The 12,545-nt window shown below is 44.3% G+C and overlaps 2 protein-coding genes across 8 annotated transcripts in view; one reads left to right on the plus strand and one right to left on the minus strand.

Moving 5' to 3' along the window:
• LOC120412391 (uncharacterized) overlaps positions 1 to 5,559 on the plus strand; it is a 35,131-nt gene extending 29,572 nt beyond the window's left edge. For 2 of the 6 annotated variants that reach the window (XM_039572833.2, XM_039572832.2), the window contains 11 exons: positions 7 to 330; positions 392 to 718; positions 884 to 1,054; positions 1,332 to 1,514; positions 1,578 to 1,709; positions 1,954 to 2,043; positions 2,996 to 3,152; positions 3,212 to 3,378; positions 3,446 to 3,602; positions 3,666 to 3,832; positions 3,897 to 5,559. In XM_039572833.2, the coding sequence (XP_039428767.1) occupies positions 7 to 330; positions 392 to 718; positions 884 to 1,054; positions 1,332 to 1,514; positions 1,578 to 1,709; positions 1,954 to 2,043; positions 2,996 to 3,152; positions 3,212 to 3,378; positions 3,446 to 3,602; positions 3,666 to 3,832; positions 3,897 to 4,267 (2,246 nt within the window). In that variant the 3' untranslated portion in view covers positions 4,268 to 5,559. The remainder of the gene's footprint in view (positions 1 to 6; positions 331 to 391; positions 719 to 883; positions 1,055 to 1,331; positions 1,515 to 1,577; positions 1,710 to 1,953; positions 2,044 to 2,995; positions 3,153 to 3,211; positions 3,379 to 3,445; positions 3,603 to 3,665; positions 3,833 to 3,896) is intronic. The other 4 variants (XM_039572836.2, XM_039572837.2, XM_039572835.2 and 1 more) reach the window with 3 other exon arrangements.
• Positions 2,050 to 12,545, minus strand: part of LOC120431703 (TPR-containing protein DDB_G0280363-like) — a 124,710-nt gene continuing 114,214 nt past the window's right edge. For both annotated transcript variants that reach the window (XM_052710199.1, XM_052710200.1), the window contains one exon: positions 2,050 to 2,725. Coding sequence is in view for 1 of the 2 variants with exons in the window: in XM_052710200.1 (XP_052566160.1) it covers positions 2,719 to 2,725 (7 nt within the window). In the remaining variant the exon portion in view is untranslated. The remainder of the gene's footprint in view (positions 2,726 to 12,545) is intronic.

Below are 12,545 nucleotides of genomic sequence, written 5' to 3' on the forward strand. Positions count from 1 at the left end.
CTGCAGATCTCGAAGACGACGAGGACAGCCCCAAGATTCTGCGCCACGTGGAGTTGATCGACGACGAGGCGACCGAGTATGGCATCCTGATGGTCAAGTCGTCGGATCGGCTGATGGCGAAGAAGTACGGTTTCCGCAATCCACCCGGAGTGACGTACTTCCGCAAGGGCAAGCCCATCAACTACGACGGCGACATCGACGACGAGGAGGAGCTGCTCGACTGGTTGACGAACCCGCACAACATGGAGATGACCGACCACATCGAAAAGGTGAACCGGAAGATGTTCCAGAAGATTCGGCAAGCGTCGGACTACTTGGCTGTGTTCTTCTGTAAGTGGAGACCAGGATTCTTGTATCGATTGAGATTGATTGCATCTTCTATGCTTTACAGACAGTGAAGACTGCAAGCAATGCCCACGGGTGTTGGCCGAAATCGAGCACATTGACGATGAAGCCGACGGTGCGGGAATCAACTTTGTCAAGATTGACGACAAGCAGATGGCGAAGGAGTTCGGTATCTACGCTCTGCCCGGCATTGTGTTCTTCAAGCTGACCTCGAAGGATCCGGTGATCTACGCGGGAGACCTGAACGACGAAGACGAGATTCTCAACTGGTTGATGACGCAAAAGAACCCTGGTGGTGACGTGATCGAAGATCTGGACGGAACCAAGCTGCTGAGCCTGATCGAGGAATCTAGCTCGTTGGCTGTATATTTCTGTAAGTAGACGCCTCGTGCAGGCTCGATTTTGTAGCACAATTAAACAATTGAAAGCTGTGTAAAACAATATATGTTGTTTTGGTCACTCTTTAACCTATGCATCTGCACACACATTGATTGAAAACAAACTGCACTGTGCCACACCACAACGACTAACAATGTAGGGAATAAGACGACTTGCGATATTTGCAACTCCAAGATTGCTCGCAAGCAGCGCAAGGCGAAGGAGCGCAAGGGTGTGCGAAGCCTGATCAGCGAAGGTTCAGCCGAGGCCACAGAGGAGACCATCTCCGAGGAGGCATCAGCGGCAGACGGAGGAAACACATCTTCAGAGGGTATTAACGGATCCGTTTGACATTCCTCGACCTGTGTACAAAAAAAAACTCGATCGCTTGTTATGTTCTTACCACATCCACACCCACCACCACCACCATCGATGCTCAACCAGCCAGATCTTCTCATACGCGCGTCCACATGATCTTTACTTTGACATTCTAACACTAAATTTGTTCTGATTTACTGATATTGTTTATGTGTGGCCCTGGTTTGCTTTTTTCAAGAGCGTGGTTTTCATCCAAAATACAAGCTAAGCAAAGATTTTATTTCTCCTAGATGCTGACAATTGCGAGCAGTGCTCAGGGGTGCTGGAGTCTTTGGAAAACATTGATGACGATTGCGACCGCCATGGAATCATGTTCGTGAAAACCGATGACTTTAGTATTGCGGAACACTACGGAATCTCCGAGTATCCGGTAATGGTGTACTTTGAGGATAACGTCCCGAATGTATTTGAAGGTTAGATCGCATGCACGACAATACCATGGAAGAAGCTGATAACAAGTCTGAATTATTTGCTAGGATCCCTGGACGAAGAGGAGGAAGTACTGCAATGGCTCATCACACAAAAGACCGAAGACCGCATCGAGCTGATCACCCGAGTCATGCTGGAGGCCATGGTTGAAGACACTCAATATCTTGCCGTGTACTTCTGTAAGTTTCACAAACCCCGTTCTCCACCGCTGCATGTCCCTTTTGATTACAGCACACCAGCACAGAACCAACAAGATCCACAGCAAAGAGAGCTGCAATGTTAATGTTTCTTTTTATTACTTTTATTACCTTCCACAAAAAAAAAACACTACCAACTCAAACAACCCCTCGATTGCACAACTTTGCAACCAATTGAGCAAATCTATCTCACGTATTGTTTTGATTCGACCAACAAACCAACCAGATAAAAACCAATCACCCTCTTACTGCCGAAGTTTTTGTTCAGCTGAAAAAGTTCGCAAGCGAAAGGAAATGACTCGGGCGGGCGTATCAGGTATTAGCAGCTGTCCGGTGCTAGAAAAGGACGCCAAATCCCAACTTCCCTGCGTATCCAACAAAACCAACAAAACAAAAACTATCGAACCTGAATGTACTTGTTTCTGATACTGAGCCTGAATTGTGCAAACCTAGGTGTTCCCAATGTCTCTAAATGTGTACTACTTAAACTCCTCTGTCTAGCTATCAACCTCAATCTCTTCCAAAATGCAGAACTCCAAAACCCTGTGATCTCTAACTATCGCGAAACGATAAGTGGCATAACAACTCCATATCTTTTTTCCCCGTAATTGTATACGCGCAGGTGTAACCACCAGGATGTTGTCTTCCATTGTATTTGTCTCCTATACCGTCCGCTTTGCCAAAATGCGCTCTGAACTGATCCCGAATACGTGGATGACCCCAGCCCATCTTCATTTGCTTGTCGTTTTAACCACACTGAATGAAAGCCTTCGGCAGTTGTACCTACTTCCTTTTGTGCCATCTTGCCTTGAGTAACTCGAGCTAACTTCTACCGTCTGTACTTACGGGCATGCGGCACTTGCAGCGACAGCATGACGGCATGCGATCTTTAGAGCAGCAGTAGAACATTGTTTGTCATCATATTTCTTGAAAGCTAAGAATTTCATCACTTACCTGGAATGTCCATTTCAACTTGTTGTGTGGTAATGCGTCATGATCTGAAATTAAAGAAAAGAATTGGTTATTATTGGTTTGTAGGATTAGGAAAAGCTTGACATTTTTTGCAACAAATAGAGGTAGAAACTTAGTTAGAACATCCTATAAAGATTTCATGCTTTCTCCTACTCCTGTTGCCCGTGTGGGTCATCCAACAACACCAAAACCTTTTGCATGCGTCACAACCGCTAGACTAAAGCACTCAATGTTGGTCTGCAGCACAGTTACATTGCCTAACAACTCTATCTGGTTCCTTCTGTTCCCACAATCAGACAAGATCAACTGCAACATCTGCGATCAAATTCTCGAAGGACTGGAGGTGATCGACGACGAGCTGGACGTGTTCGGTATCCACATGGTCAAGATCCAGGACCCACAGCTGGCGAAGCGTTACTCGATCAAGACCTTCCCGGCGCTGGTTTACTTCAGGTTCTGCTCAGAATCGACTTTCAAACAATTATTCGTTTCTCACGTACGATTACTTGCAGAAACGGTAACCCGTTGATCTACGAAGGTGACCTGCAGAGCGAACAGTCCGTGCTGGAGTGGCTCATCGACGATGACAACCGCGAGCTGGCCGACGAGATCGAGGAAGTCAACGAACGGATGCTGGACAGGCTGATGGAACAGTCGCCGCTGCTCTGCGTGTTCTACTGTGAGTTTTGCGGGATATTCCGGGAAGAATGTTGGGAAGTAATGGTTTGGTTTACTTTTCCCCTCAGATGACGAAGACTGCCAAGAGTGCGAAGACATCCTGGAGGAGCTGGAAATGATCGACAGTGAGGTGGACATGTACGGAATCGATTTCGTCAAGGTTGCCAGCCTGGAAGCGGCCCACAAGTACGGTATCACTACCATTCCGTCGCTGGTGTACTACAGGTAGGATTTATTATCAGTATTCTATTGGATCAATCGTTGAACAAGCCTTTTCCCACCTATTAGGAAGCAACTGCCGATGCTGTACGACGGTGACATGCACGACCACCAGCGGGTGATGAACTGGCTGACGTCGCAGGATGTGTTCGAGATCAAGAACGAGATCGAAGAGGTGAACCGCAAGATGCTGAACAAGCTGCTCGATGAGAACGAGTTCTTGGCGGTTTTCTTCTGTGAGTATCGACCGCTTTGAATACATATCGAAGTTGTAGATCTAACATTCATTCTAACCTTCAGTTGAGGACGATCACGCGGAAAGCGACGCCGTGCTGGAGCGGCTCGAGCTGATTGACAGCGAAACCGACAACCTGGACATCACGTTCGTCAAGATGGGAGACACGCGATACGCCCGGAAGTGGGGCGTCACCAAGCTGCCTGCCATCGTGTACTTCCGCAAGCGGTTCCCCAGCATCTACCGGGGGGACATGTACGACGAGCAGGACGTGCTGGAGTGGCTCCGGAAGAACCGCTTCCGCCAGCCCGAGCTGAACATCCTGATGTACGGTTGCATCGCGACCGCCCTCGGGTTCATCGTCTACACGGCGTTCCTGCTGCAGTGCTTCAAGCCGGCACCTCCGCCACCGGTTCAGCATCCCAAACAGAACTAGGTCCAACTTCTTTTTCTTTCACATCCCTTTCTTCCCCTTCCTTCCCGCGCACTTAGCTCCAGTCCAGTCCTTTGACAGATCGTACTGTCGCAAGACATTTTTTGACATATTTTATAGGTTTAGACTTAGAGACGAACTATTTTTGAAACAATTGTAATGACAAATTTCATGAGCCAAGAATAAACTCTCTAATTCTAGGAAAAATCGTAAAAACTTGACCCAAAAGCAATCTTTCATTAGAAATCAAATCACAATTTACGGCACTCGACCTTCACCATGTAAGACATTCTTCTAAAAGCGAGCACCGGACTTTCATTTTCGAATCGATTTAGTAAAACATTATTTCAAATTGTAGATTAATACATACAAAAATAAAGTACACGTGCAGTCAAAGAAGAAAACAAATAAAAATAAACACTCACACAAAACTTGTAAAAATTAAAGCCATGCATTTTTAGTAGACATATTGTACTGATATACAAAAGATGCGAAAAAGATTAATCTTAAGTCATCCTAACTACTTTGAGTACTTGCCGGACCAGAATCGAACATCCAGTCAGTCAGCCAGCCAGCCAGCCAGCAAGCCGCGTTCCGCACTCTAGTTAGGTCCGTATCGTAACTTTAAACGTAAACGATAAAATCGAAACAAATAAAGAATACCAGACGAGCGACAAACGCTGAAAAAAAGCGTTCATAAAACCAACAACATCAAACCTCCTTCTCATTTTCTCTAATTTTCCAAAAATGCAAAATATCAGCAAAACAATGACGAAACCCAATATCCACTTCCGTCAAAAAAGAAAAAAAATACAAAATCATCAACATGAAACATCACGCCCCATGTACAGCCGGTTCCATTGTTCAGGGCACATTGTAAATATATAACCCAAAAATAAAGCTAACCAACAACCCCACGTGGATTGTAGAGAAGTGCATCAGTTTAAGGATTTGTTAAGTTATTATTATTTGTTCTGACAGTAAACGAGGAGCGGATCATTTTCCCTCTCTTTGGTAATAATGATCTAATTTTCGGATACCACCACAAACATTTGCTACTCAAACTTAAAAGAAAAAGGTTGAACGTATCACCAGCAATACGCAGAAGAAGAAGAAGAAAAAATCACACAATTTGGCTTTTGGGGTTTTTCAGCATACTGTCGGCGTTTTATTTATTTTCAGAGTAAGTGTCCTGCTCGGGACGCACCGAGCAGATAAGTTAAACTAGAAAACAATTTAAACAAAATAAAAGAGATGTGAATGAAAAATATAGCTGCCGTTGATATACGTTTTAAGTTGCACACGAGTTTTTATTTCACGATGACAGCTTAATTTTTTGGAGTAATTTCCTTTAATGAAATCAGTTTCCGAAATTACTCTCAATTGCGCATTCAAATAAAAAAAAATCACCTTTTACACCTAAGCTCCCATCCACCCCGAGATTAAAATCAACACAGCAAAAAATCCGATGGTAAAATCACATGCAAAAGCATGGACATCACCTTCGTCAAAAAAGACACATAATATTCACGTTGCATGTACATTTTTTGTAAAAAAAAAGTCAAAGTAGTTATGTCACAGACATAACCGGAATGGCGTAGACTTACGTAAAATTTAGATATGTGGACATGTGGGTTTTCCATATATTAATTTGAAGAATTAGCTATATTCTTTAAATAGATTTACGGAATATGATCATGAATGGGAGATGGAATTCAGCTAAGGGCGTTATTTCGGGGTGGTTTTCTTTCAAATTGTATGTAGTGTTTGGTGGGAATGATGAACAAGCAGAACTCTTTCGTGAGAAAATTGGTGGCCCTAAAAAGGACCGATTAGAGTTGGATGGTGGCGTTGGTCGCAAGGCTCGGTCTTGGCATCAGGCTCGATCTTGGCGTCAGGCTGCAGCCGGGAGATGTTCTGTCCAGATGGGTGATAGGCCGCGGTGGATGCTGCAGGTGCTGGCGTTGTTGATGGATGCGAAACCGACAAAGTTGTTTAGGAAAGCGTGTAGTATTTGCGAATGATTGTGGTGCGAAATTTAGATTAGGCTGGTGTATCAACCAAAGTCAAAATCGGCCGATGATAACTAAAATACGAAACATACCTTCGTGACTGTGTTTGAACATTTCTACCAAAAACAAGGTCAAGGCATGTGCGCCCAAATGTCGTTGTCTGTAAAGGATTGGAAAGCAGATCAAGCTTGAGGTACTCTTTCATAAAATCAACAAATTTCAAATTTTCAGGTTTGAGGATATCAATGTTAAAATCCCCAGACACAACAATGCGGATGTCCTGCTTTGCATACCAGAACAAATTCCGGATCAAGAAAGAAATTTTCTGTTTGTATGTTGCACTTGGCGAAATATACACAACAACAAACAGTGTTTGAATCCCATTTTCTGAAACTTTTGTGGCACAAATATCCCCAAACGAATCAGCCTCGAGTAAAATTGGATCATGTTCCTCACTTAACTGCTCAAGATCGTGAGGCATGGCCGTCGAAGAAGACGAATTTTTCTGGAATATTGCAACCCCCCCGGCCCTTACATTGGCACGTTTAAACTCAGCGATACAATGGTACCCCTCAATGCCCACATTAGAACAATTGTTCAACCAAGTTTCACTCAATGCCAGGAAATCGACTTTGGTGAGCAAGAAATCCGTCGAAACATCCAAATGATGTGCGTTTAAACTTTCAACGTTGAAACTGATAAGACTGGAGCTATGGTCCGTCGAATCCAGAAACTCCTCCAAAATATCGCTGTGCGTTACAAGTTGGTGATTATTCAGCCTTTGCTGTTCCGTCCTCAGATCCACCATTCGAGGTGTGTTGCACTGCTTGGCATGATAGAATTTATGTTCCCTTGACGAATCGGTCAAATAAAGTCCCTCCAAAGATGTTACTCGAGACAGTCCAACATAAACCAACTGTTGGTCCTGCTTCTTGTTGTAATCAAATACTAACTCGGAAAATGTTCCACCTTGCGACTTATGCACTGTAAGGGCACAAGCACTAACAATTGGGAATTGATTGCGTTTACAAGTTATGCCGCCAAGTTTAATGCTGACAGTTCGCTTCGAAATAGGAACCCAATCCCGCTCAACATTCGGAGGTCGAGAACGAGGTTTGCTCCGCAGAACGGCCCCGATAACATCATTTTCAAATTTCATCCAAAGTCGACAGATACGTTCTCCGGAATCATCCTCCCAATGTTCAATCAGTTTAAGCTTCCCGATAGCCCCATTGACAAGCCCATCTTGAGTTTCAATATTGGTGGTAATCATGTAAGGCATGTCTACCACAAGACACAACAAATATGGCAGACAACCCGTATCAGTATATTTCATCTTATGAAGTTTGCTGCGAGCACTGGCCAACTGCTCAGCGTTCTTATAACCAGTAAAAGAATCCTGTGCGATAAAATTTTCCCCCTCCATATCCCGCAAAACTTCAGCATTGTAATTTTCCACACTGGCATTACAATGAAAGAGACGAATAGCGTCAGGTTTGTGCTCCTTGCACCACTCCGGTGTTCGGAAACGACTTTCAATAAGTTCAGTCTCAGCAGGTGTGAGAGCCTCACCACTGCCAATTTTGGTAAGAATCGAAGAAAATTCTACATCACTTTGTCGCATAACTTGCTTCAAAAGATGCAACTTAAGCGAGCGCCATAAAAGTGGTCCCTGAACAGAACCTCTGCACGCTTTGAAAACTGGCAGTGCATTGACTGGTGGAAGTTGGAAATTATCACCAATCGGAAAAAATGGAAGTCCACCGAATGGCGCATCGTAATTCCCCGTAATTTGTTGCAATCGTGTGTGCATAGTATTTAAATTTTCGGCCCCAACCATACTAATTTCGTCAACAAATATAGCTTTACCGCTGCCGAAAGCATTGCGATACAGCTGAAGTTTCTCAAATGAAAGCTTAGAATTTCGCTTGTTCCCCAAAGAAATACTGAAGGTAGAATGAACTGTTCCACCATTCAGAGCGACTGCAGCTTTTCCCGTTGATGCACAAGCAATATACGCATTGTACTGGGAAGAATGTTCTTGCGTGAAACGGTTATAAGTTTCCATCAATGCTCGAACAGTAAAAGTTTTCCCACATCCAGCAGGCCCAGTCAGGAAGACTTGAATTGGTTCATTTGGTTCGTCGCTGAAGGTGTTCAAATCATCAATTACATGCAAAATTAATTTACGTTGTTCAAAATTTGTCTTCCTGACGATGGCGCAATAATCCTGCTTACTCAAAACATTTGTGCGCTTCTTGATGACGGCTGGTAGCTTGTTAGTAGAAGAAGGTTCCTGTTCGGGTTCAATAGGATCCAAATTAATAGTTCGAACAAAATCATTGTATCGTTCGGTTGCCTCATTCTGAACTTCATCTTGGTCGTTGTCTGCAACAATACGCAGATATTCCTCGACCGTTTGTTCGATGTTAAAATCGCAATCATACTCCTTGAGCTTAGTCAAAATTAAAGTTTCGTTTCGATCATAAAGGTCAATGAACTTGTTGTCGTCAAGAATGTCAACAGTTTCATTACGGAATGGTAGGAACAAAAGTACCATCTCGCGTTTGTAATTCGTCAAATCAGTCATTTTATACCCACACCACCTCAAAACCCGCGGATCTTTGCGCAAGGTATAAGTGTTGCCACGGATCGTGTAAAGAGCAACAAAATCAGCCAAGCAGACATCATCAAGTTCGGTGCGCTGTTCATATTTCTGGACGATATTGGAAGTCCAAACATCAGTAGAATCATCATCAATCCCCTCCTGGTCCATTCGCTTGTTGCGCTTTCGGGTTTGAATTCGTTCTTGGGGCCACATTGTAGGAATAAATTCAACTTTTCGGCTGGCTTCCGTCATCGGTTGCCGTAACAAGAACCAAGCGCCTTCTTGTGCCGAAATTTCGACTGAATTAAGCAGATTCATACCAACTTTCTTCAGCAAAAACTTGTAATCCTGATCAGGGTATTGTTCCTGTAATTTAATCAATTCACGGTGCAAGTTGCTAATGCCCCGGTTGCTCTTGTTCACGTATTCAACAATATACGCAGCGCAAGCAAATTCTTCCAGAATAAATTGCATATCCATGTTCGAGCAAAGCTCGCCGGCAACCCAAGGATTGAACGAGTTGGTCCAAAGTTCGTCCAAAGATCGCTTCAGGAAAACTGTCGGTCGTCGGATTGACGCACGAATAACGTTCAAATAGTTTTCGTGCGAACAATCACAATCATCGAGAAAGTTTTCGAAAGAGTCGTACACTTTCTCTTCCAAATTTTTGCGCATAAAAGCGGCTTTGTCAATAAAATTTTTGCGACGATTATCGTCGGAAGCCATAGGCAGCAGAATTCTGGTCTGATCCATTGGCCAGTACGGAATGTTGAACCGACAGTGCTTTTCGTTACGTTTGTAGCACGTAAAAGTGTGCTTGTGAACCTGATTGCTGTAAGTGTCAGGCAAGTTGACCCGGCTAACCGAGCAAAGAAAATCAATCAATTCCACAGTTGCAGGCATGTCCTCGGAGACTGCTTCGCGAGGATCGCCGTTCAACCACAACAAAATGTGAGCATGGGGGCTGCCACGGTGCTGAAATTCGATGCGTTTGAAATAATCAACCACATGATACTTCCCAAAAGGGCTAATTTTGGGATTCGAAAGAATGTTCAAGAAGGAATCAACAAATTTGTGAAAGTAAACGCAACACGTGACAGGATCATCGCTAACAAGTGTAGCCCGTTGCAAAGCAGTAAGCTGTTGGATGGGATCCGTCAAATCAATGTTGTGTTCAGCGGAAAGTTTGGTCAAAATTTTCAACAGTTCAGGCCAGCGGGTTTCGCTGGCACTCAAAGTCATAAACATTGTTGGCTTCCCAAGTTGCCGAATCATAGCAAACACATCACGTTTGCGCTGCTGCAAATAATGTGCGGAGTTCGGAATTGTCGAGAGAAACGACAAGTTCCGTTCAGCGCAAGTTTCCATAAACAATGGATCATTCAACATTGCCCGAGTTATGTTGGCAGCCCCCGTGCACTTGAACTTACTTTCAGTCCCCTGGTAAACCCGATAGCACATCACTTTCATCGCCATGTAAAGAATATGTTCAGGTTTGGCCCCTCGGCGATCACGACGTCTTATTTCGCTCGTTGCCAGCATGAAAGGTGTAACATTAATCGAAGGATCTATATCCCGCCCTTGTCCGCCATAAATATCCGGAAATGAAAGTTCTTCGGCATGCTTGTCGAAAAGGAAAGACAGAGGCCTCCGATTTTGGGCAGGTGCAATTTCCAAGCACTTGTCCTCGTTCCAACACATCGTTTGCTGTTGAGCCATCGAAGAAGCACAATCGTCACCAGCATCAACAAAATCAAGTTCAATTTGAGGATCAAGCAACTCTTGCGAAGCTTGCTCCAAGCGGGCGCGGTCGAAAACAATTCCGTGTTCGATGTACAACGGAGTATCGACCAAAAAATCAAGCCACTCAAAAACAGTTTTCTTCTTCACGAACCCAGTCAAATAAGTGGATTTGTGAAGCAAATGTTTCTTGATGCTCACGTTAATTGCATGATCATCACCCAAAAACCTCGGCAAAACGCTGACCATCTCATCCACGTCTACCGGCATGTTAATAATTTGCCCCAGAAGAGAAAGACTTCCCGCAACTCGACTCAACTTTTGCATGGCCATGAAAGGAAGTCTCGGGGAAATAAGGCGTCGTGTCACAGGGTCCAAACGTTGAAGGTGTGGAGGAAGATAAGGATAAACAAACCCATGTACGGTGGCCAGTGTTGGCATAACCCCACGCTTCAAACTACTTCGGCAGGTATTGCAAGCTTTGAAACCCTCGACTGAGTCATATCCTCCCACCAACAGCAGAGAAATTTGCTCTTGATTGTTGATGGGCTTCAAATCTTTGATACACCACAATCGATCGCAAACACTACACGCTTCCCCAAACGGATTGTCGAAGAATCGCTTCTTCAACGCCGCTGTGGCCTTGGCGTAGCGCTGCGCCTTGTCTATAAAGATTGCAAAAACACAGACACATTTAAATTACAAGTAGCTAAATTGAAATGCTACGTTAATTCAACTAAAGCTCAAGTTAGTCGAAGAAAAATTAAAGTTTTCCACAAACACAGAAGGTTTCGCTCACCAGTGCCAGCTGACGGCCCTTCTTGAGTTGTCGTTGCCGAACCGCATGGCAGCTCACCATCGGCGGACGCGCTTGTGCCTTGACCAGCTTCAGCTCCGCTTGCTTCCATCGCTTGACCAGAATGTTCGTCCGCAACACCATCTTCCATGCCACGATCCGTTTCCGGAAAAGGCTGACCCGTCCCGACCGCTCCTGCTAACCGTTGCCGTTTCCGACTTGGTCCTGCTTCGTCACCACCTTCGCTCTCTGCCACACCGACAACAGTTCCCGAAAGAAGCTGCTCCGGTGCCTCCGCTCCAGCTAACCGCCGCCGTCTCCGGCTTGGTTCACCCGCTTCTGCGTCGCCTTCGTTCTGCTGCTTTGCCTTCCGCCGCTTGCGGTAGTTCGCCGCGTTTTGCGCCTGGAGATGCTTCGACCTTGCCATTGCAACTGCCAAAATCCGACTGATCGGCTTGATTGAAGTGCGCATTTCTTTTATAGAATTTTGGCCCCCTAAAAATCGTGACTAACATTTTATCAGAGCCAAAAGCAATATATTTCGCAAATTTTAAAAATGACGACAAATTCTTTCGTTAGTTATATGATTCTTTCAAAGTTCAAATTTGGAATTTATGACAAGATTAACTCTTTCGTGATCGTTTTGGGTGGTTCTGAAAAGGACCATATTTTGTTGGTTATCTGAAAAGAATGGTTTTAGGATTAAGTGTTCAGAATTGATCAAGGCTAACTCTTTCGTGATTGTTTTGGGTGGTCCTAAAAAGGACCAAATTTCTGAAAGAAAAGTTGAAGATTATTGAATTTCTGAAAAGAAGATTAAGTTATGAATGGTTATAAAGTTCTACGCCCTGGCATCCCAAGAAAACAAACGCCTTGGACGACTTACAACACTGGAGGAAACCATTTATAGACAACTTACAAACCCAAGGCGACACAATCCTTAGACAACTTGCAACCCGGGAGGAAACCATTTATAGACAACTTACAATCCCAAGTTGACAACATCCTTAGACCACTTTCAACCCACCCAAACGTTTATGGACGACTAATCTACCAACTTACTTTTGAATTTGCGCTTTTGGACGACCCTTCAAGACGCACAACCGAATTTCAAACGCTGAGGGA

This window comes from Culex pipiens, chromosome 3 (genome assembly GCF_016801865.2).
Source record: "Culex pipiens pallens isolate TS chromosome 3, TS_CPP_V2, whole genome shotgun sequence".
Taxonomy (NCBI): Eukaryota; Metazoa; Arthropoda; class Insecta; order Diptera; family Culicidae; genus Culex; species Culex pipiens.